General features: G+C 36.3%; 1 protein-coding gene across 5 annotated transcripts in view; it reads right to left on the minus strand.

Annotated features, from left to right (window-relative positions):
• CNTN3 (contactin 3) overlaps positions 1-26,529 on the minus strand; it is a 335,565-nt gene that overhangs the window by 76,565 nt on the left and 232,471 nt on the right. For all 5 annotated transcript variants that reach the window (XM_039477684.2, XM_074404562.1, XM_074404559.1 and 2 more), the window contains 5 exons: positions 25,291-25,393; positions 24,592-24,776; positions 20,571-20,707; positions 19,471-19,600; positions 16,582-16,732 (listed from right to left, as the gene is read on the minus strand). In XM_039477684.2, coding sequence (XP_039333618.2) covers positions 16,582-16,732; positions 19,471-19,600; positions 20,571-20,707; positions 24,592-24,776; positions 25,291-25,393 — 706 coding nt within the window. The remainder of the gene's footprint in view (positions 1-16,581; positions 16,733-19,470; positions 19,601-20,570; positions 20,708-24,591; positions 24,777-25,290; positions 25,394-26,529) is intronic.

Below are 26,529 nucleotides of genomic sequence, written 5' to 3' on the forward strand. Positions count from 1 at the left end.
GCCATGGGCTAGATATATAAGTCAGTATTTTTCAAACTTTACTGTGTACCAGTTACCTGGAGGATTCTTTAAAATGCCCACTGTTGGGCCCACCATCAGATTCGGTCTGGGATGGGGCATACGGATTTGCATTTTTAATAAGTCCCCAGGTGACAGTGGTGCTGCTGATACAGGAACTGCACTTTGAGTCAAAGTGTTCTAAGCTATGTCCATTGGGCTCTCCCTCTTCAGACTCTGATTTACAGCAAAAAGACAGAAATGATCATTAGTTCACCCATCCCAGCACTTGTCCCAACAGGATGGTACAATGCCCGCTGCCAAGATTTCTGGAGACAGCAGTTTCTTATACATACTTAAGATTTCAGAAATAATCTTCTATGTATAGGGGACAAGGTGTTATCACAGATCAAGAGTGGTCCAACAAACATCCTGCCCTGCCACTGAGCTCTTACAAGATAGAATAGTTTTGCCCTTTTATTCCAATTCCAAAGCCCTCTGCTTTTATTAATATCCATCAGTATTCAAGGGGTTCATTTACAAGCTTACACAATGTTTTTAACCTTTCTAGGACACAAAGTTCTTTGAGTACTTGAAAAATCTGGGAAACCTCTCTGTAGAACAAATATGTGTGTGCACATGCACACACACATACACACGCACAAAACAATAACAGTTTTCATACAGCTGAAGAGGGGTTCAGATCGTCTACGATGTATGGGCCACAGGTTAGGAACCTCTGCTAGCAATTCGATTCATCCAATGACACAGAGGTATGTTTGCAACCTCTTTGTCTTAACTGCTTAAGTGCTAGCCTTTCTAGCAGTGCTTTGTTGACTTTTCTTTTATGATGACTGTGTACATTTGACGATGGGTTTCTTATAAATTATCTTGCTTTAAAACAAAACGGTAATGTTGCTCAAGAACCGGGGTCTTGAGTCACACATTTGCTCACAGAATAGAGAGGGCTTCAATTTGCTTTCCCAATAACATCTCAATCCTGACAACCTAAACATTCTTGTCCCTCCTCCAAGCAGAGAGTTTATCATCATCTAGTCAAGCACAGGTTCTGGTTGGCTAACACACTTTTCTTAAGGTAATAGAAACTTTAGTGCTAGTTCAATAGACTCTTTTAAGTATCGAACTCTTCATTTGCACTGCAGCAGCTTCTCTGTATCTCAGGTTCTTGATTCTGAGCATAACCTTGAAATAATATCTACTCTAAGGCTTACTGAAAACATGAGTGAGAAATAATGAGAAATGGTGAGAAATCATATTCATGGTAAATCAGCTAAAAGAAATGTGGCCTATGTATTCCTCAAGAGCCTTGAATGTTAATATTTGAAGTTACCCTTAAGTTGTGAGCGATACAAGAATTAACCTTTAAAACTGATTGTATTTTACTTTAAGGGCAAGGAGTGTAAGTACTATATTACTTAGTGTTCTCTCTGTAGGCATCCATCGGATTTGGACACACACATAGCATTCTTGGCCATAAAGAATTGGGTATCTCCTTATTAAATGGTTTTATTTTACCTTATAGATACTGTGGATTTTTAATTAATATTTTTCTCAGCTCATTTGTTACCACAAAGCTCTCAGCCAAAATTGTGGTATATATATATATATATATATGGCACTAAGTTCGTATATATTTTGTAAACTAACTTCATACATTCATTCCACAAATGTTTATTAACTTTACAATATGGACCTTGCTCTGTCATAAGCAACAAAGATTCCCTGGTGAGGATTTATGCTGTTCTAAAGAAACTTACATTCTAGGCAAGTGGAGCACTGGCATGTTTTTTCTCCTTAGTGTTCACTTTATCTATTATTTGATAAACTGTCTCAAATTCTTTGTGAAATATGACATCATATAAGTAAATGATATAGACTAGAAGACATAAAGTTATTAAAAGCAGGATAGAGTAATAAAGAAATAAATGCATATTATCTAAACTAAAAAACAAGATTTTATTAAATGGAAATACTATCATTTTCTTGAGTAAATTCATAAATATTAAAAAAAAAGAAGTGTTTAAAATAATTTTTAAGCTAAAATTATAAGATATCTCTTTTTCAGCATTTGAATGTAAAAGGTTAGAAAATAACTCCTCCAAAACAGGATAGATATTTATATATTTCACCTCAATTATAGATTTTTTAAAAGACTTTCAGACTGAAAAAGGGTCAGATACTCTCATCTTCCCATAGAAACTACTCTAGCAATAAAATCTGTATTAAGACAGAATTGTAAAATGCACAAAGAAGATCACAAAGTGGAAAATAGGTCAAAGTACAAAATAAATTGTTTTGAGTGAGGCAGTGAGAAATTTATCTCAATGTAATAATTCTATAGACTTTGTATAACAGATCATAAATTATGAGTAAGTCCTCTCCAGGCATCAGAAGATGAGAGGCAGAAATCATCATTACCAATCTGCATTTTCATTTTTCATAGAAGTGCAATGGAAACGGCACTTCACTCAACATCTCATTTGACATCCATCCATCCATCCATTCGTCCGTCTGTCTGTCCATCCACTCACCTGTTTCTGTGAAGGGCTTCAGGGAGGGGGAAGAATATACTAAAATATAGCACACTCCGTATTTTTTAATAGAAAGCCTCAAGTAGAAATCTGTTTAAAAAATCAATGGTTTACATTTCTAAGAAATAGTTGCAATAAATTAAATTGGAAAATTATAAGTACTTTTAAGACATGGGAAGCTGTCCAAGAAAGAGTGAAATGCACTTCAACAAATATTTGTTGAGTACTTAACATGCAGTAAGTGTTTGCAAAATACAAGTATTAGTAAGAGTTATTCCCTATCCTTTAGACACAATCTAAAGGCCAAGTTGGGAGCTGCATAATTCATGCACAGTGACATAAAATGTGATCATTAGGTATGAAATATTGATTGTATTATGAGTATAAATTCATACAGCTCTACCTCAAGAATACATAGCCTCTTCTTCTCAGTTTCCATTACTGTGATCCTAAACCAAGTCTCCAGAAACTCTTGCTCTAACCACTATGAGTTGCCTCCTAATGAGTCATTGTTTCTTTCCTTTCCTCAAATCACCCTCGACAGTGCAGCCAGAATTATCTTGTAGCCAGATCATGTCATATCTCTGCTTTAAAACCTCATATGACTTATCATTCATTTTCAATAAAATGTAACATTCTAATCATGGTCTTCAAGGACTCCCATTGCCACGCTCTACCCATCTCTGGGAACTCATGCTTCATTACTTTCCTTTTTAATGCCTGACACTTCAGCCACACTGGCCTTCTTGTTTCATAAATAAGTCCATTTTCTGCCCACCCCAAAGGCTTTGCCTTAGTTGGGGTCCCCTCCTGGAAGGCACTTGTCCCAACTGTTGGCACAACTGGCTGTATCTTATTTAAATTTCTGCTAAAAAAATACTTTGTTAAACAATGCTTTTGTTTGTTGGTTGGTTTTGTTTTTTGGAGACATATTCTCACTCTGTCATCCAGGTTGGAGTGTCACAGCATGATCACAGCTCACTGCAGCCTCCAACTCATGGGTTCAAGCCATCATTTTGCCTCAGCTTCCCAAATAGCTGAAACTATAGGTATGGACCACGATGCTTGGCTAATTTCTCACATTTTTTTTTTTCAAACTGGGTCTTGTTCTGTTTCCCAAGCTGGTCTTGAACTCAAGTGTTCCCCCTGCTTTGGCCTCCCAAAGTGCTGGCATTATAGTTGTGAACCACTGAGCCCACACCACAAGGCATTTCTCGAAATGTACCATATAATGATCCTTTCTTTTTCTTTATGGCTAAAAAAAAATGTTTTTTCCACTTACTTATATTCTTTCTGTTCTTTATGCAAGCTCCATGAAGAAGAGACCAGGTCTGTGGTATCCTCAGAGCCTTACACATGGCAGGGCACATGGCAGGTGTTCCAGACTGCATTTCCAAAAGGTGAACACAGTATTTCTCAACCTAAATCCTGCTCCCCTAAATCCTTGCCATTCTTCCATTAAAAGGTTCATTGATGGATGAATAAAGAAAATGTGGTACATATGTAAACAGACTATTATTCAGCCTTAAAAATGGAGATCCTGCCATTTTTCACAACATGAACGAAGCTAGAGGACATTATATCAAATGAAATAAATCAGACATGGAAAGAAAAATATGGTATGATTTCACTTATATGTGTAATGTTTTAGAGTTGAAAAAAAAAAGTCAAATGGTGATTGCTCAGAGCTGGAGGATGGGGGAGTTGGAGAAATGCTGGCCAAAGCACAAAGGTTCCTTTATGCAGACTGAGTTAAGCTTGGAGCTCTAGTGTACAGCTTGGGAATTATAGTAAATTGCACTGTATTATGTAGCTGAAATTGCTAAGAGGGCTGATCTTAAGTGTTATCAACACAGACACACACACACAAAATGGTAACTATATGGGGGTGATAGATATGATATGTTAATTACCTTAATTGTGATAATGACTTCATAACATATACATATATCAAAATATTACTTTGTGCACCTTAAATATATATAATTTTTACTTGTCAAGTATATCGTAACAAAATTGAAGGAAAAAAAGTAAAGTCTAACTCCTCTCCCTATGAATTTGGATAGCCTTGTGACTCACTAGCCACCAGGGGAATGCAGGGAGAGTGATGGTTGGTGTCTTCAGAGCCTAGGCAATTCAGCTTCCACCATGCTAGCTTGAATATTCATTCTTAATGATTTTAGCTGCCCTAGGTAGGCATTATGATGCACGCTGAGGCTATGATAGCATAGGAAGCCCACACTAGCCCATGCGGAGAGACCACAAGCAGACGCCTTGGGTTTCATGAGAGGAAACAGTGTAATGTACACCGATCTTGCAGCTACCGTCTCTAGCCCCCATCACACTGCAACCACCAACGGAGCAAATACTGCCTTGTTGCTTTACACCAATACAATGTTTTAGCAGGGCACATGGTAGCTCATGACTGTAATCCCAGAACTTTAGGAGGCAGAAATAGGAGGATCGCTTGAGGCCAGGAGTTTGAGAGACCATCCTGGGCAACACAGTGAGACCCCATCTCTCTCTCTCTCTCTCTCTCTCTCTCTCTATATATATATATATATATATATATGTATACACACACACACACACACACACACACACACACACACACACATTAGCAAGGTGTGATGGTGCATGCCTGTAGTACCAGCCACTCTGGAGGCAGGGCAGGAGAAACACATGAGCCTAGGAGTTGGAGACTGCAGTGAGCTATGATCATGCCACTGTACTCCAGCCTGGGTGACACAGCAAGACCCTGCCTCTTTAAAAAAAAGTTTTACAGTGATTTGTCATACAGTAAAATTTAATGTTAAATAAATATTTGATTAATAAATTAAGGTTGAAATGAACAAACATGTAAGAGCAGAGGCTGAGGGTACAAAGAGGGATAAGGTGAAGGCTTTGCAAGAATACAGGTGAGATGGTTTACTGTAAAACAGACATAATACACTTTGTTAAGTGATACAACTGGATATATAAAGAAACCAAAAGAGTAAAACAGAAGAAAGAACAATTAATCTTATCTATTCCGCTTCAGGAAGGCTTCCCATAGCAAGCAACAATAAAGCTGGACCTTGACTGATATGTAAGGGTTTTCTAGGTTGAAAAGAAAAGATATTCCAGCTAGAGAAAACTGCAAGAGTACAAATGCAGAATACAAGGAGAATTCTGATTTTCTTCTCTTCTCCTTTCTTTCAAAATTATTCAAAAGGTAATGATATACATACTCTTATACTGTATCTTGATTTTGTTAAAACAGTCAATATTCTTACTTCTAGAGTAAGCTCCTTTTTCCCCCATCTTAAAAATATCGGAAGAAAAAAATGCAAAATTAGCCCTTAATGTTATTGCACATTTCTACAACTGCATCAGTATTTCTTTTTTTTTTTTTTTAAATTTCAAGTGAGAGCGAGGAAATAGAACAGGGATTGGTCGATGGTTAAATGCATGTGGGTCTTTAGGGCCTGAGTGAGAAATGCTGTATGGCCAAAAGAATGTGTTACGGGTAGTTACTCGCTGTAAATAAAACATTTAAACTGGGCAAGGATATGAATTATTTATCCCATTCTAACAATGAACTGGCTTGAAGTAGATTTTAATCCCTAGCACATTCAGATTCATTAACCTGTGTTCTCCTAGCAAAATTGTAACACCGACAAAATATATTTTAAGGTGACCTTAACTTCTACAATACATAAAAACCAAGTTTGAAATATGGATTTAAGAACTGCAGGGTTATCTGCAAAATTTAGTCGATATAATTTTAGAGACCACATGTAACAATCTGTTTAAAATAATATTTGAGTGGAGTTTAATTAATTAATTAATTAAATGTATTATAAATAGTGTGTAATTCAGTTTATTGTTCTAAAAAAGATAAGTCTGTGCTGACCTTTATTTTCAACCCAGACTTAGTACTCTGAAGGCATCTGAGCAACATGATGAAAACAGTTAAGTAATAGTAAAGAAGACATAGTAGCAGCCAACAAACATGAAAAAATGTTCAATATCGCTAATTATCAGAAAAATTCAAATTAAAACCACAAGGAGACACCATCTCACACCAGTCAGAATGGCTATATTACAAAGTCAAGACATAATAGATGTTGGTGAGGGTACATAGAAAAGGGAACACATACACTGTTGGTGGGAATATAAATTGTTTCCGTCCTTATGGAAAATAGCATGAAGATTTTTCAAAGAACTAAGAACAGAACTACAATCCCACTCAGCAATCCCACTACTGGGTATCTACCCAATGGAAAAGAAATCATTCTAATGGAAAACCAACTATATTCCTATGTTTATCACAGCACTATTCCCAAGAGTAAAGTCACAGAATCAACCTAGTTGCCCAGAACAGTGGATTAAATAAAGAAAATATGGCACATATACAGCATGGAATACTATGCAGCCATAAAACAGAATAAAATCATGTCATTTGCAGCCACAAAAATCCAGATGGAGGCCATTATTCTAAGTATGTTAATGTAGAAACACAGAATCAAATACTGCATATTCTCCTTTATAAAGTGGGAGCTAAACAATGGGTATGCACGGACATAAACATGGAAACAACAGACCCTGGGAACTCCAAAAGTGGGGAGGAAAGCAGAGGGACCAGGATCGAAAACACCACGTTTTCATAGGATACCATGTTCACTATATTTGGGTGACGGGTTCAACAGAAGCCCAAACCCTAGCACTACACAATATGTCCTCTTAACAAACCTGCACATTTGCCCTCTGAACCTAAAATTAAATAAGTAAATACAGACACAGATAAATACATAATGAAAATTAGATTAACATCAGAAACTTTTTCTGAGCATCTAGAGAGGTCATTATAGTAGATACTTTATACACATTATTTTAACCTTTGCAATCCACTGAGAGTTTTAAAAGTGGGGGGTTCCCCCAGAATGTGCGAGAAGCGGAGCAGGGACAGAGTCATAAATAAATTGTCCAAAGGAAACCTTGGGTTTCTCTGCCTATCAGGGAAACCAACTTCTTTAACTCATCCCTCACAAGAGAGTGTGCCATACAAATGCCACCCACGAAGCTGACTAACTCTGAGGATTCCTGGCCTCATTTTCCAGTAAGGAAGCCAAGGCTCAGGAATTATATAACTGTCTAACACCCCAAAGGTGGCAAGTGACACAGCCAAGATATGACCCACGTCTTTCTGACTTCCATGCTTTGCCCTTTCCATGCACTAAAATTAAAGAACCAAATAGAATCGATGCTTAACTTCATCTGACACAGTGAATAATGTGCATGGCAATTAGTACACTGCATGCCGATTAGGCATGAATAATTCATGTAAATAATGACACAAATACCCACACAGAAACTGAAGCTGTCTAGTGGTTAATAGGGGAAGATTTGTAGGTATGTGCTGGTGGTGAAGGGTGGGGTATTGGAGAGAGAAAGTGATTATCACACCTTCCCATGAGCCCCATCTCAAACCCGAACTCTGGGATTTCATTGATTCTTCTCCTGATTATCTTCACTCTTAAATCACCTTAAACTTCTCATAGAGTATGGCAGTTACGGACAAAGGACCCCTTTCCTTTACTTTTCTAGCTGAAAGCATAAGAGAAATGGAGGTATGCATTGGGGAAGCCAAGTGGGGAAGGAGGCTGTTCTCCACTCTCTAAAACTCTTGCTTATTTATGTAGGTGTATCAATCTTCCCTTTAAGAAAACACGTCTGCCTCTAATGTTTACCTCCTTTGAAGGAGAGGAATGGTTTTTTATCTGGGGAAGAACTCAAGCCAGGCTTTCTTATTTTCATGATTCTACATGAACTTTGCCACTGACACAACTGAAATAAAGGAATAAATACCCAGTTTTGCTTCTTGCCTGTGCAATCCTTCCTGTTTAGACAGCTCCCTACTCTTGCTTTGCTGCATTTTACATCCCTTCCTTTGAGATTTCTGCCCTCATGGAGCTGCTCTACTGCTTCCCAGGACTGAGACAGCATCTCTTCTCTGTGCTTCTAACTGGTTTACAAGACCATTTGGCAACAGCCTCTATAAACACCTTCACTAGAGGCAGGCTGGCAATGTCCAGTATGCTTAGCTGGTCCTAATTTACACGTGTTGTCTTGGAGGTAATTACCAACGCTGCCCTCTTTCCCTTCTAAAATGTCCCAGTTTGTAGAATAATTTCCATAGTCACCTTAATGATGTAGTCTATTCCACTGTAATTGATGATTCAGTTACCCACATTCTAAACAGACTGTGGGCTTTTTGATGGCTTCTTGATGTTTCTTATTCATCTGTGTATTCCCAGAGCTGGACATAATACCAGTGATAAAATAATGATATGATAAATTAGTAAACATCATGGAGTACCTTCCTTCCAGGCAAGAGGCAGAGATATCCATCTATCTGTTTCCTAAAAGTGATGGCATCCTACATATGAAATAAAATTCTTCCAGTGCTTCGAAGTTCAACAGTTAGAGATTAATTTAAAGTAAGATACAGGAGTAAAAGACTCACTGAGATCTCAGCTATGTATCTGAGGGTAGATTCACTGAAATTCACAAAGCTTCCACACCTACCTGAGTGTTGCGATGGAACAACTGTTTTGACAGGAAGATCATGGATGGAGCGGAAGATTAAAATAGAGTCAGGCTTTTTGGATGAAGGGGGCAGTAGAAGGCTGAGAAAGATGGGAGCAGCATTTTGAACAGTATGATGAAAAATAGATTCCACTGTGAGGAGAGGAGCCAGGTAATGTAAGGGAAGTGGGAAGAGATGGAGACAGGAACTGTTTGGCAAAGGAATCCCTGTTCTTCATTGAAAAGCTTGAGCCAAGGGGAAGTGCCATCTAAAACAGATTTGTTGGATAGTGACAGAGTTTCTAGACACATCTTTATCAAAGCGAGGCTGTGGCCACTAGGAGTGGCAATGACAGAAATGATCAGTAGTCTTGGCTCTGAATCATCCTCGTTATTCACAAAAGGTTAGATTCTCCTTGTAAGCACCATGATCACATCACTCAGTGTCTCAAAAATGGCAAAGGTGACCAGTTAGGAGCATTTCTTGAGCTTTCAAACTCCCATATGAAGCTACCTGATCAGGGTGGAGATAAACGTAAAATTGCCTGTAACTTTTAAAATTAAGGCATAATTTACATAAAGTATAATAAACCGTTTTCTCATGCACAGTTCTGTGAGTTTTAACAGATGAATGCAGTCATGTCATCTCTCAAAATCAAGAGCTACAGCAGGTCCCTCATCCAAAAAATCCCTCTGTCCCTGAGAATCAATCTCTCTACCTAACCTCAGCCTCTGGCAAGCAGTGATCACTATTTTCTTTCCCTAAAATTGCTCCTTTTTCAAAAATGTCATATAAATGGGATAATACAGCATATAATGCTTACTACATTTTAATGCCAGCTTTTATCTATGTGCAGAAAATATATTAAGATTGGGTAATACCTTTTAAAAACAATGCCTGGGTTATGTCTATTCATACTTGGAAAAAAAACTTTACATTTTCTTTCTTTAAAAGGCATTTAAATTTCGATAGTATTAAATGTTGCATAAAACATTTAAAATAATTTTAATGTGTTAATTAGAAGCAATGAGCCATTCTTTTACTTTCTTCTGAACTGAGGTTATTGCAATAAAATATTTACTGTTATAAGCAATAGCATTTAAATGAAGGACCACATTAAAAAAATAATTATCTACTATGTTTTAAGTACCACTATGTGATAGAGATAAGTTAAACAATCTTTAAAATATGCTCACTGGCTCTTTCTCACAAACCATGCCTGTTCACATTCTCAAAGGTCTTTTTCAATTTTAGTTTCCTTAAAAGAGACAAAACATATAATTTTGATTTGTCTTTTTTGGAAATAGGTGGATTTAAGTGAATGAATAAATATCATAAAAACATTGACTCCTGGTGAAGTATTATTGAATACTGAAAAGGCAGGACAGTTCTGTTTATTCCAAAATGTTTCTTGCTGCAGGAAGAAAAAAAGCAGAATAACTTTACCCAATATTGGACTGGATAATACCAGTATGAAACAAAACCAAACAAAAAGCTGAAATAAGAAAAAAGAAAAACCTTTACTCAATACTGAATGCCTACAATTTTGAAGTTTAGAATAGTTTAGCACCAGCTGACTTAACCTGACATTTACTTAATAAATCAATCACTAAATCACTAAATGAGATTGTAACACAGTCCTCTCTACTCACAAGTTGTGTGTACAAGTTTCAGAGGCAAGCTGTACACTCTGTACCATTTAATGACATCAACCCTTCCTAGAAAATTGTATCCACTACAATGGCTCAGCTACCATCTCCAATCTCAAGACATGTAAATCTCTATTCTATATCCTGAGTCTTTCTCCTAAGTTCCAGATTCTGTCAACCTTTGTATGCACGGATATATCCAGTTGGTTTCTCAATAGGTACTTCAAACTCAACCAATCTCAAACTGCCCTCATTTCTGCCATTTCTATAAGGTTCCCTATCACACTGAAAAGGTCTGCCATGTTCCTGGAATCCTCACCTGGAAATCTAGGATTTATCTTTGACTCCTGTCCTCTTCAAATCGTGCATCTAATCAACAGGTCTTGTGGATGTAACATATTCTCAAACTCCTCAAGGCTTCTCTTCATTCCCAGTTATTTCTTTAGTTCAGGTTGAACACTGTTTTGCACAGATTGGTGGACTGCTACTAACAAGGGATCTTGCCTTCAGTCCTGATACCACTTCAACCCATCTGCTGGTACCAGTGGTCCTTTTTTGTTTGTTTGTTTTTTTGAGACAAATTCTCACTCTGTTGCCTAGGCTGGAGTGCAGTTGCAAGATCTCAGTTCACTGCAACCTCTACCTCCCGGGTTTAAACAATTTTCATGTCTCAGTCCCCCTAGTAGCTGTGATTACAGACATGTGCCACCATGCCCAGATAATTTCTGTATTTTTAGTAGAGATGAGTTTTCACCATGTTGGACAGGCTGGTTTCAAACTCCTGGCCTCAAGTGATCCACCTGCCTTTGCCTCCCAAAGTGCTGGGATTACCAGCATGAACCACCGCGCCCTGCTGGTCCTCTTTTTTAAGCAGAAATTTTATTCTGTACCTCTTCTACTTTTATTTTATTCTGTTGCCTTCCAGTACTTGTGGAACAAAGCCCAAACTCCTTAATTTGGTGTACACTGTCATTGACAATAAGACTCCTGCTGACCTTTACTGCCCAATTCTCTCTGCACACTCCCCACTATGGCACCTTAAAATGGAGGTCCACTGAACAATCAGTTACTCAAGTATCTGCTATGCTTTGAATATATCCCTCCAAAATTTCATGGTGAAAGCTCATGCTCATTGAGATGGTATTAAGAAGGTGGGGGGCTTTGGGAAAGGATTAAGGAATAGGGGCATATCAGTACCCTTATCAAAGAGGTTAAATGGAGCTGCCTCACCCCTTCTACCATGTGACGATGTAGCAACAAGGCCCCATCTATGCAGCAGAGAGTAAGCCCTCACTAGACTGGTGCCTTGATCTTAGTCTTCCCAGACTCCAGAACTGTGAGCAATAAACTGCTGTTATTTATAAATTACCCAGTCTAGTATTTTATTATAGCAGCCTGAATGAACCAAGGCAGTACCCAAGCTATGACTGGCCTCTGTGCCTTTGCACATGCTGTTCCTTCTGCCTAGAACACTCTTCTCTGGCGAAAACCCAGGTCTTCTTTAAGGAGTGCTGCAGACATCGCTTTATCCAGAAAACTTGTCCTGATCCCTAATTTGAAGATAGAGCCTTCCCGGGTGATCCCTGAACATCTTGTACTTTGCCAATTGAGTTTAATTGTACCTGCCCTGTTACCTTTCTGTATACCCTGCAAAGTAACAAACAAAGGCATAGATGTATCTGATAAATAACAAATGGCTAGTGCCTGGCATATAGTAGGTATTTAAGGTTTTTTACAAACATGAATTTAACTGTGAGAGCCTAGGAATCACTTTTTGCAGGATAAGCCTTTGTTATCTATTCGGAGCAGCTTTTTGAAGACCTGTTGGGCAGTAATCCATTTACTACCCTAGCTTGAAATGCTCTCTGTACTTGAAAGAAACAACTCTAATTTCTTCAAAATAATTCTGTAATTTAGATGCCTCACTGACCTATATCCACATTATCACCGCTGACTCATAATTGCAAAGCTGTTATTGTGCTAATATAAAAATTTACAAACCAGGTACATTATGATTATTCAAATATATGATTTACATAGCAGGCACATTTATTAGTTTATCCAATTCTTATAAAAGTATTTAAACCTTTGATTGTTTTCTGATTTAGACCTTGAATGATACATATATAGAATATTGGCTTAATCAAAATGTATTGCCACTGTTAGGCCAAAGAAAGCTTTCATCATAAGTTTCCTATTGACAAGCCAAAATTAATCTACTAAAAAAAGAAACTAAAAAAAATATATTTCAAATTTTGTCAAAAATATCCCATCAAAAATTTTGTCTTCTATTCTTGAAGGCACTGATGAATTCATTTGTCCTTCAAATAAGATTGAATCTGTACTTTTAAAGTTGTAACAGTCCATGATCTAACAACCACAATAAATCTACCATTTAACGTGTTTTTCTGATTTGGCTGAAGCCTGCAGACCAAGTCAAGAGGGATAGATATGGGGCTTTCGTTGCCAAGTGATGACTGCGGCCGCTCTGATTTCCCATGAACTTGGAGAAGGTTCAAGTCTGCAACTTGTTCAATAATTGCTTCTAGCAGGCTTCTCCCTAAGCATCAAGGCCCTGGCTCATCAGTGTTTTTTGCTGTCCAAAAAGATAAAAACAAAATTCAAACCACAGATCTAGGGAGGATTGGAACACTATGGACTCTCTTTTAAATATGTTCGCTCTTTCCAAGGATATCTTCATATACGAAAGCTTATGATCTATAGGGGAAATGTTAGAAATATATCATACAAAGCAGAATGTCAGGAGGCTTGAAACAGACAAAGAACTACCTTTTATTACCATGAGACACTGCTGGGTTAGCAATTATTTTCCTCACTCTCCTTAAAAACACACTCCCAATTTTTTTTACTGGGCTCATTCCCATCCAGAAAAACAAATCTATATTTTCCAGTTTCTCCTGCAGCTAAGTGTGGCCAGGGAATGAATTTCTGATTAATGGCATAAGGAAGAGTATTGTATGTGACTTCTGGAAAGACTCTTACAGGGAAGGAAGTATATTCTTATTTCTACCTTCCTTCTTGCTGTTGCCTGGGATGTCTCTGGGAAGCTGGCCCCCAAACAGCGGTTTTGGTTCATGAGTTGAGGGTGACAGGGCAGCAAGACAGCAGAGCCTGCATCTCTGGTGAATGGAGCGTCTAGGCAGCCTTGATTGTCAGCCTTCACAGTGACCAATCAACCAAAGAATGGCCAACCAACAAACAAAACATTTCTTTTTCAGCCACTTTTACTTTCAAATTTTATTTACAACATGATCTTATTCTTACAGATCAGTATATGTATATGTACAAACATCAGGCTAAATCCTTATTTTACAGTGACTATGTCAGGAAGGAAATACAATCTCTGTATTATGAAAGTGGAAACGGAGTTTCAGAGGTATTACAAAGCTGATCTAATGACACTAAAGTTTTGTGTTCAAAAGTCTTTGAACACAAAAATGTCAGCAGCTCTAAAGAAAGAGTTAACTTCCAGCATAAAGTTAAATAGTTTGTGCTACAAATCTGTTTGTATTAAGAATAGGTTAAAGTATTAAGTGGCTAAATCAGAAATTCCAGGTTAGATTCTAGAACTTATATACTTTCCTCAGCACCATCACTATACAATGTGGGGATAAATCTCTCCTTATGTATCTCTAGCTAAATTTCTTAACCCTTTTATCCCCTTTGTAAATTAAGATTAAAGGCCTCTACCTACTATATTTACTACTGTGAGTATAAGTTGATTTAGTGTTGTACAAACCATTGATGTCCATGGGAAACAATCTCTGTTTAAGTCATGTATATTATTGAATCAATTTAAAAATTTGTGACAAAAACATCAGCAGTTCCATATGAAGAGTTAACTTTCAGCGTAGCCAAAATTAACCAGTTTGGGCTACAAGCCTGTAGTTGTTTAAACTAGCTTACGAAATCATACTCCAAATCACTAATTAACCTCCTGTTCCAGAAATCTATTCTGTGCAGCCTAGCATTTGGCTGGAATGTGTCGAACCACTCAGTTCACCATTTTATCTGTTGTCTTGCTGTGACTGCCTTTTAATGAAGGTATCTTTGGTTAAATACTGGATGAACTGCAGATTGTGCTCTTGTAACCAACTCGTCTAAATATACCTTTGGGCCTATAATCTAAAAGCTGTTCAACCTGGTCATGTGCAATCTGACACTGTGATTTTAGAAAAGCAAATCCACATTTCTTGGCCTAAGGTTTTATTGTTTGTTTGTTTTCTTTCATTTCCAAAGTAATAATTTGGACTCTATGACTTCAACGACTGAGACCACCTCAAAGATTCTGGGCTCCCTGTACAAAATGTGGCACTGATAAAGCTTAGTGGTTACGTCCTAGAGTCAAACAGAATGGCTCCCGATCCTGGCTATGTGACTTTGGGCAAATTAATTCCACTAGGTTTCTGTTTTCTCATTAGCTGCAGAAATATTTAAAGGTGACAATTCACATATGACCACAAACCTGATGATGTAAAATAACATAAATTTGTTCTCTTACAGTTCTGGAGGTCAGAAGCCCAGTATAGGTCTCACTGGGCTAAAATCAAGATTCAGAAGGGCTGTGTTCCTTCTGAATCTGGAATCATTTTGTGATCATTCAAGTTGCTCGTGGAATTCAGCCTCTTGTGGTCAAGGAACTGTGGTCCCTATTTCCTTTACTGCTGGCCCCTTTCCCCATCTTCAAAGCCAGCAATGATCATTAGGGTCTCTTTCAGGCTTCAGGTCTGTCCTGCCTCTTCTGCGATTATTACAGCTCTCTGACCAATACTTCTGCCTTCCTCTTCCTCTCTTAAGGGCTCAGGTGATTACTTTGGGCCCACCCGGATACTCCAGGATAATCTCCTGATTTTAAAGTCAACTGATACGACTTTAGTTCCATCCTTAATTCTACCTTCAAATTTAATTGCCTTTTGCCATGTAATATAACATAAACAGGTTTCCAGGATAAGGAGAGGGATGCTTTGGGGCCAATGATTCTGCTTATCACAAGCTCTGAGCATAATTCCTGGCAACAAATAATCAATTGTAGTAATAAACAAATAAATAGTAAATTTATAATAGATAAACATTGGTAATAGCCAAAACCTATGCTTATTTTCTGGCAGGTGTTTACCTAAGTGCTTTATTAATATTTATGTACTTCATCCACATAACAATTCTTGACATTAGGCACGAACTACTACCATTCCCACTAACAAATAAGGGAATGAGGCACAGAAAGATTAGGTTATAGCATTGAGCAAGTAAAGGCAAAAATGAAGATTTGAATTCAGGTTGTCTAGCTCCAGAATTTGTGCTTTTCACTAAGCCCATCCTGCTTCTTCATCTCAATGTTATAATTATAACCTGGAAACCAGTGAAGCCTTTGCTTAAACTAAGTAGTGTTATATTATTTGAGTACAAAATAACAGCAATATTTATATTTCTTTGGCATGTGCTGTCATATTATCACCTTCTCTTCTTTGTTCTGGGATGTGAGCCTGCATGTGGCACTAACATTCCTTCATCATTCTGGTTGAGTCTTCCCAGGGATTCAGGGAGAAAATCCTTGTTAAAAGAAAGTATTCTATGTGGGAAGAACTTAGATATATTTTCTATGTTTAGATTTCAAAAAATGAATACTCTTACAAAGGTATTAAAGATCAAAAATACTACTATTTTAGTTCTTAAAAAATCTCACATGCTACTGAAATGCTATTTTCTTTCATTTTATATTTAAAACCTACTTAGACATCAATGTGAAAAGTGAGAGGAAAATAAATGACCACCTTTCTGGACATCACAATACCTTTCATGCTCCTGCACGTTCACATCCCCCTTCTTCCAGAAAGAGTGTGCCGTTGGGGAGGCTCTGGGTTTACAATCCAAGCTGACCAAGCTGCCCACCTGCACCTGAACCAACTTCTTCATTGGACTCTTTGAAAAATCCGGAGCAGAAGCTGAAAAGCAAGAAAGGAGAGAAGGAGAATGGAATCACTTAAAAAATTTCATGTCCATTTCAAAGGTCCGTTGTAAAAGTCTGTTTTACATTCAGGGTGTCAGTGCTTGACTTACTTGACTTACTGTGTGCCACACACAGGGTAATTCATGTCATTATATTTTCTAGCAAGTTTAATTCATGAGATTTTTACTTAATACAAAAATTTTTAGTTTATGGTGAAGACTTAAAGTAGCTCAATCATGTGTTTATTAAATGAAAGGAAAACATTTGGTATAGAATGTTTTTAAAAGTTAGTTCCATAAAGACAGGAATAGCGTTGTCTCTCTTGCTGGCCTTTAGGACATAGCACTTGGTACAGTACCTGGCACTCAACAAAGCTCAGCAAAAGCTTTGAGAACAGTGGCTAAGCACTGAATTAATATTCTGATACATATGCATGTATCAAGTTCTATGATAACATGTTCATATTGTTAGGGTGAACTTCTAAACTGGGGAAAAATAATATTATGCACATATTATTTTAAATGCTATATTACATGAAATATAATAATGTGTAGAAAATATTACATTTGCTAATAATTCATGGGATGTTAATCCTGAAACAACACCTGAATATTTAAGATACATAATATTGTATCATTTGAATAAAATAATACGTTAATAAAAAAAAATCGCTCTTCCTTTTACTGCAAATGTGAAAAATGTTAAAAACCTGGCGCATTTCCCAAATAGCTAATGCTGTGTCATATGGCAAATCTCAGTGAATATAATTTATTTGATTAGTGGAGATCTTAGAGTGAATCATATTTTGTAACTATGTATGTGATTGTGGTAAAGAAAACATGGTATCCAGAGGTTGCTGGCATGAAAAATTAAGATCCTGGCCCAGTGCGGTGGCTCATGCCTATAATCCCAGCACTTTGGTAGGCTGAGGCGGGCAGACCACAAGGTCAAGAGATCGAGATCATCCTGGCCAACACAGTGAAACTCTGTCTTTACTAAAAGTACAAAAAAAAAAAAAAAATTAGCTGGGAGTGGTGGCGCATGCCTGTAATCCCAGCTACTTGAGAGGCTGGGGCAGGAGAATCACCTGAACCCAGGAGGCGGAGGTTGCCGTGAGCCGAGATCATGCCACTGCATTCTAGCCTGGTGACAGAGCAAAACCCTGTCTCAAAAATACAAAAATAAACAAACAAATATTAAGATCCTAAAAGAGTGAATTTTGTTAAAACAAAAATCTTGTTTAAATTTGAATACAACCTTTTGTTTACGCACCTTGTATTTTTTCGTACACAACAATCCCACACAGCACATTGAGTAGATATATATTCATTTTAAAGATGGATAAAGTATGGCTGGCTCATCAGGTTAATTTATTATAACAGAATTGCAGTCTGTCAAGTTAAGACTTACATGCAAACCCCACCCTCTTTTTGTCATAATATGCTACTTCTCTGTCATGGATAACAGCAGCCAGATTTCATTTGACCATCCATCCAGGCATCAATCCTCCTGGTACAGATGATGCATTTCTAACTGCCAGGCACTAGAGATGAGAGAACTACTTCCCATTAAAGCAGGGCTTCTCACCCTTGACATATAACATTTTGGCCTGGATAGTTATTTGTTGGGAGAAGTTATTTTGTGCACTGTGGGATATTTAGCAGCCTCTCTGTCCTTCACCCACAAGATGCTAATATCACACAACAGTCCTCTACCTCCCCACACCGACCAAAAATATCTCCAAACATTTCTAAATTTCCCAGAGGGTAAAATTGGTCTGGTTGAGAAACACTGACTTAAATCATGCAGGACCTTATAACTTGCTGACTACATGCATTGGTTCAGGAACAAGTATCAATCCAAATCAGGCTACATGGGCCAATGACATACAGTACTTTGACTTCTCTTTGAGCAGGCAAGACAGCCATCTTTCTTCCGCTGGAATGACTGTGGTAATAAATTTGTTTTGTTGGGAAACATCATATAGAGCCTGATAATGGTGATGATACTTGAACACTGGACCAAACTATGCTGAAATCTAAATTCTCCATTTTAATAAGCTAGACTGATGAGCAAGCCCTCCTGCTCCTCCTTCCTTCCTCCTTTCCTTCCATTCATTTATGCCCTGCTATACTATGCCATGGCATTTTGTTTAGATTTGCAATCATTTGCAATGCAAATGTTCTTCAGGACAATTGCTTTAAACATAATAAAACATTTTCCTTTTCTCCTATACCTAAAAGGAGAGGAAGATCATCTATAATTTCATGGAATGGAGGCTTGGATAGTGAAAGCCTCAATATGTCCAATGTGTCAGGCTTCTAGCAGAGCCACTAAAGATAAAAGCAACTCTTTTTGAATCAAACATGATTGATTCAAATTTTGGTATCTGCTATTATGGACTGGCAACAGAGAACACCAAAATCACTTATTCTCTTAAAAGGCTTTGCTTAGTTGGTAATATTGGAGGTGGATAAGAATATCTTAGGCCAATGCTTCCTTCCTATTGTTGATTTACTTAACCCTTGGTCCTTAATTCTGGCCATAATTGCCATTTTTCCTTAGAAAACGTTAAAAGCTATACCTTGATTAGAAACTGAATGATCATGTTGTAATATTGTAGATATTATTAGGTGTAGGAACCTAATATGAAAAGTAAATATTAATGCTTCTAGAACAATGAAGGATTTAAGAAAAAAACATTAAGAGATGAACAGAGAAAGTCAGTCTTACCAACAACTTTGAGCTCAGCACTGGAATAGATAAGGCCATGTTTGTTTTCTGCTATGCACTGGAACATGCCAGAATCAGTCACACTTAGGTTTGATATTGTAAGGGCACCATTTTCTATTTGTATTCTCTCCTAGATAATAACAAAAATGTCTTGCATATAAACAAATGTAACATTTTAGAATAAAACTGAACTGACTATCATTTCACTCATATACAAACTTCCTGCATTTTTCTGAGAATATTAGACAGGCTGTCCTCAAATTTAACCTTTCCCTTATTTTAAATGTGAAAGACTAATTTACATAATAGCTACACATTAGAAATATGAATTAATATCCTTCAGTCCAAAAGTAGATCATAAAACAGATAACAAAGCAAGAGGTAAAATATGCAACCATTTCACTTTTTCCCCTACAGTTAAATTTTCTTAAAAATGAACCATGACTTTAAAAAATGTACCATGAGGTTGATTTTTATCCCATCAGTTGGAAATGTTTTCACTATTTTTTTTCAAATCATGCAAGTTAAAAATACTATAAAATCTGTGGGCTAGAAAGGTTTCTGGGAAACACATATATTTACCAGAGTTTCTAGGTAATATGAAAGGTTAGGTATAGAAATGGAAGAAACATAATTTACTTAGTATACAACAAAAAGGGCAAAAATTACATGGCTTGAGAAGGAGAGTGATAGAGAAAATAAGTACTTATGGAACTAGGTAACCAAGTAATAGATATATTCATTCTCCAGAGGCCATACGGAGTTGTCAAACAGAAAGAGGAAATTACATCCTAAATTTGATTAAAGTAAGACCTTCTCTAATTTCAATACCAAAAACCAGTAGATTATTTTACTGACTAAATTCACACCATGACTTCTTCCCAGTGAAATGCCATGCTGAAAAGCTCTTCTCACTGGCAGAATGGGTACTTGATTTGATATTTTTCCTCCTGTACAACTGCTTAGAAGCAATGAAAAGTGTGCAAACTCAACAGTTTATTTTGGTACTAGGTACTAAAGAAAGCATTTACTGAACACAAAGTGAGGGAAGGGTGGATTTACCAGGCATCTAAATCCATTTTAGATCCATGTTACTTTACCTCTAGCACTAGGGCTGCTCCATTTTTCAGCCATCGGTAGGAGGGCTTGGGCTTGCCACTCGCCCTGCATTCCCAATAAAGATTGTCCTCCACGGCTATTTCCGCATCCTTGATGAGTTGAACCCAATGCGGCTTTGCTTCAATGAAAGAAAAAGCAGGTGAAGAAAAGAAATTTAAAACACCCAGCAAATAAAACATATTTATTATTTTATTATCTTATCGGGATTAATACAAATAGACATGACTGTGAGTAACAGATTAAAGTGAGAACAGAGGCTAGAATTATATTCAGTTCACTAAGTATCCACTCACTGCATATATGAAACGTTTCTACATTTGAGGATGAATGCTGCAATCTGTTATTTCCTAAGGCAAATTAATTATGCTTTTTCTATTTTAAAAATTCTGAGCACTATATTATATTCTTTAGATATCTATTAGTACACAGTAACACAGGTACAGAAAACCGATTTTGTTTTCCAAGTGTATTTTTGATTCATGCGATCACAACTGATGATAACAAGTGAATGACAGCACACATTGTTCTTAATTATGAACTAAAAATTAACATTCATACTGGGCAAGAGAAACTTGTATAGGTGAGAAAAAGATATTTTCTACAAGTTAGAAATAACTTAATTAAATACAAACCAGTGAGCATCTTAGGAACCGCTAAGTCAATTAAAATCAAAGCAGGAAAAGATGGATAAGTTGGTTCAACTTGAATCATGTGATTTTTTGCCAGAAAAAGAAGTAACTGATGCAACTTTAAATTATGTATGCAAATCAGTTCGATCAAGTGGATTTATCATTTTCAACTTATGCTTTAATGCTTTAGAGGGTATTTGGAAATTCTTTTTACAGATGAAAGCATCGTACCACTTACAATGAAAGTCACTTACTATACCACAGTATATCCAGCCAAGTCTCAGCTTGTGTTTTAAATCCAAAACTGGGAGGTGTGACGTCTTATTGGTTTCACATTGCATTATGCATGTGGTGTGTACTGTGGGATTCACATTTGCATCCTCCATATGGAGAAACAGTTTATCTATTTCTATTTAATTGCAACCATGGGAAGATTTGTCTTTCCATTTCTAGCTCATAAAATTGCTTTTTTATAAATGAAATTGAAATTAAAATTGGCTATTTAGCTTTTATAGAAAATGTACAGGTCTAAGTTTTATTTTTGTGTGTGTCTATGTATGTATATGTCTGTGTGTGTATACACACACACACACACACTACTGGGCAAGTAGTATATATATATATATATATATATATATATATATATATATATATATAATCTGTGAATTAGAAAGGTTTCTGGGAAACACATATATTTACCAGAGTTTCTAGGTAGTATGAAAGGTTAGGTATGGAAACTGAGGAAACATAATTGACTTAGTATACAAAAAATGGGCAAAAATTACATGGCTTGAGAAGGAGAGTAGTGTATGTGTGTGTATATATATTTATATATATATATATATATACACACTCACTATATATATATATATGCAATATATATACATACTACTTGCCTAGTATGAAGTATAGTTCAGTACTAAATTAATTCTCTCTATTTTCTTCTTCTTTCAGGAATGATCAGCCTGAGACAGAACATGACCGTGAATAAACTCACACATCAGCCTCTGATCGAGACCGGAATTTCTAAAAAAAAAAAAAAAAAAAAAAAAACCCCACAAGCTTCCCATAGTAATACTCTTCTTCACCAAATGGCAAATGGGAGGAAAATTTGCTGGACTAAAAAATCCCGAAATTATTAACTGCCACATCAATTGTGATTTCTCCCCTTATTCTATCACAGGAGATGCAAATATTCTATACAGTATTTGTCACATGAAATATTAGAGCAGATAACCAGAGAACTGCATGGTATCTACTTAATATACTAATGTTAAACTGAAATTGCAAGGCAACTTTCATGAAATGCTTTATGCCATTAATTTCTGATTTATTTTTCAGGTATGTATCATATTACCTACACAAGGGACTACAGCAATAGTCTACCTCTTTTACTAAATATAGCAGACACTGTTAGTTTTCTATTGCACATTCATTTCCTCTCTTCTTGATTCCTAAAATAACCCCAATTTTTCATTCATTGATCCAGTCTTCCATCACCTCACATTGTCTATAGAAAAGTGACATTATTCTCCGTTCCAAAGTGAAGCTCTTAATTGTCTAGTCCAATTTCTCCTTGCCAGTGTTTGGTTTAGGAATGAACATACAGCCAGTGAGGTTTAGGGAGGGGACTTCTAGATGCTTTGGAGAAAGAAAGGATGAATAATAGCTGCTGTGCTAGTCACTGCTGGCAGCCATTTTGTGATCATAATGGAAACTAACATGCAGAAAAAGGAAAACAAAAAACAGGGGCAGAAAAAGAAATCACAAAGAAACTGAGCCATGGCTTGATGATAAGGTAATTAAATGACAATTTGGCTTTGGATTTCCTCATCATATGAAGCATATAACTGCTTATTATTTATACAGGGTTTCTGTTATATAGAACTAAAAACATATTTACTGAAACATTAATACAGTTGGAATATCCTGTGTGTTCCCATAATGGTCACTGGTTACCCTGGATGAGGTAGTGGTTGAGTAGAAAGAAGGAACTAAGCTAGAGCATGAGAAAAGATTACTTGCTTTGTCGGGAACTTAGAGCTGTACAGCTACATGGGTTAAGTACTTGCTCCCCCACCCCCATTTCCTTGGAATCCTAGGAACTCCAAGACTTAGAAACCTGGGTAACTTCTGTGCTATGCATTCGAAAGGAATCATGCAACAAGATGGGAAAGTTACAAAACAGAATGACTCATGCTACTAAACCATGCCTCCATTTTATTTCTGACAGATCCTAAAATCTTACAATATAATAACAAGTATTAATCCTGCTTATTATTTTAGTTATATATAACAGAAACCCTGTATAAATAATAAGCAGTTGTATGCTTCATATGATGAGGAAATCCAAAGCCAAATTGTCATGCACTGGTAGATGGTAATGCACTGGTAGACTTCATATTTTTCAAGGCAGGAGGTCATAAGACACATAATTTTAATATTTGCCTTTGCAAACTTTTCTTCTTTGCAACATGCACATATGCTATCCAAGTATGTATTGCAAAATGTTTCCATTTCCAGTTTCTAAAATAAAGAGTATAATGCAATTTGCCTTTTAAAAGAGTGGTCAATTCCCAATAGTTTAACAATGTTTCTATGATTAAACTGCAAATATATATTCACTGAGCTGAATATATACATCTCCATATATTTTACAAGTCCATTTTGTAAAATTATATATTTATTCTAAGTCATGTTTTTTTAAAAAAACTAGTTTTCTTAAAGAAGTTCGAAAACAAATTCCAAAAAAAAGACAGTCTAATTTTCCTACGGAGAGACTCTAAATAAAAGTAACATTATTATTCTTTCCATACCCAAATTGAGCAATATATCAAATAAAAGTGATTACATATTAAAGGCAACAAACAGAGTACAGATACATATTGGAAGGGATAGAAGAACACTGAAGTACTCAACATGAGGCAGAGTTTGTGTGGTTTGTTCAATACAGTAATTGAAACTTTTCCCAATAGGCAGTTTTTTATTTTTTCTGTTTAGTAGAGGTAACGAAGAAAGATATAAAACTTGTTTTCTAGAGGAGAAGACAGAAAAGAGATCTCTCTCTAATGTGTTTAAGTCTGTGAGATGTTATTCTTAGGAAAAAAATACAAAATATTTCATCATTGCATGAATCATTTTAAAATGCAAAACAGATGTATTATGTCTCCAATTTCATTACAAAAATTTACTCATTTTGAATTTCTCCTAGGATAAATGTTTATCATCACTTAACAGAATGGTGAACAAAACATTGAACCAACAAGTTGAACACTGAGATTCTGCTATGATCTCTCACCCTTCAACAACAGCAATATTTTATAGATTAGAAAATAAAAGCTAAAACTCCAATTTGCCCAAAATAGATGCTCACCATAGTAAGTGAGACGCCCTCTGGCAACATTTTTTCCTCGTGAATTCTCAGCAATGCATTCATAGGAACCTGCATCTTCCTGTTGGAAGTTGGGGATTTCAAGGACACCATTGAACTTCCTTAATTTAATTTTGCTGGAAAATGGCAGTCCATCACTCCTTCTCCAATTAATCTGAGGTATGGGACTAAGAAGAAAATTGTCAAGTTGTCTGCTGTTGTCTGGAACTCTTTTCAACCTGAGAAAATAAAGCTTTTAAAACTGAACAAGAAGGCACAGGATTTTAAATGCAGAAAACCATGTTCTATGGTCAATTACACAAACCTGATAAAAAGATTTAACTCTTTAATATTTTAATAAAATAATTTGCATTTTTCTTGAGTCAATTCATTATTTTGAGAAAAAAGCATAATACAGATCCACTGTATTAGATTATAGCAAATGAACAAGAAAAAAAAAACTCACCAATTTATTTTATGAAATTAGGCAGGCAGAGTAATTTTCTCCAAATCAACTTTAAATATTAAAGTTTCAAACAAAATTTTATACGTACATTTCCCCTGCATTTTATTTTTCCTTTGCCTCAAAATGAAAGTAAATTTTAGAAAATAAAAAAAGAAGAAGAGTTTTTCAAAAACCACCCTGATTTCTTATAGCAACCTAATATTTCAGCACATAGGAGTAAATGTTATAAAACTTACTTTCCAAGGGCAAAACATTCCAATTTCACAGTCGAACCTTTAGCTGCTGGAAGAGTTTCTGGAAACTGAACTTCTATTTTAGGTTCATATTCACCCATCACACCTACAAATCCACAATATAAAGTTAATGGTTTCAACATTTCCTTTGGAAATGCCGTTTCTTAAATAAAACTTTCTTTTCCTCCATTTTGAACCAGCTCTTCTAGAGATCTCAATTAAATAAAATTTAGTCTATGCAGCTCAGACTCCTTTTTAACAACCATCAAGTTGTTGATGAAACAGATGTTTTTCTTTAATGATTTTTTTTAGTGATCCTTTTTAGCTTATAACAAAATATCCAGAGCTTTAAAAAATCTGAACTATCTTGGGACAAACATGCAATATTAATAAACATTTAAGAACTTTGGATTTGCTGATTCCTAGGTTACCACGTACAGAGCAGTTCTGAGAAAATCATGAAGCCTTTTACATTACACAAAATTGAATTATGTATTCAATTTTGACATTGCTAGTCAAACTGAAATATATAATACATTATTGCTTTCTGAAATTTCCCTAAAGAACAAAAATTATGGCAGGGAATTTACTTAATGGTACCCTAGTAGCATAGATACCAAACTTAAACTTCTTAAATGGCTCCCTGGAGTTAAAAAACAATGACTTAATAAATGGGAAAGGTCAAATTCAATTATAGCTGACTGGAAAAAGTGCTTCAATGCTTTGTGGTCATGGCATTAGGCTGTAGCAGATACGTTTTGTGTAACTGGGTCAACTACCCAGGCTTACAGATCTGCTTCCTCTGCAGCTCATAGATTCCCCTTAAACAGCCATCAAGGTGTTGATGAAACAGATTTTTTTCTTTAACGGTTTTTTAGTTATGCTTTTTAGCCTATAACAAAATATCCAGAGCTTTAAAAACCTCAAGCTGGCAAAGGTCAGGACAGGTGACTTCATGGGAGTACAACCTGAGCCCCAGGCTCAGAAAGGTCTCATGCTTGGTTTGACACGTTACCATTACTGTCTTAAAATTCTTAATACTTTTTGAACAAGGGGATGCTTATTTTTATTTTGCACTGGTTCCTGCAAATCAAGAAGCTTGTCCTGGGTAAGAATTATGCATAAGGACCTATGATTTATCAAATCATTTTTGTCACTGTACTCATAGTCTTTGTGACAAAACACATGAAGTGACAGTTCTTCTAGATGTAGTTTTTACATTTTCCCAGTTGTTTTTGTTTG

Source organism: Saimiri boliviensis, chromosome 8, assembly GCF_048565385.1.
Source record: "Saimiri boliviensis isolate mSaiBol1 chromosome 8, mSaiBol1.pri, whole genome shotgun sequence".
NCBI classification, from domain to species: domain Eukaryota; kingdom Metazoa; phylum Chordata; class Mammalia; order Primates; family Cebidae; genus Saimiri; species Saimiri boliviensis.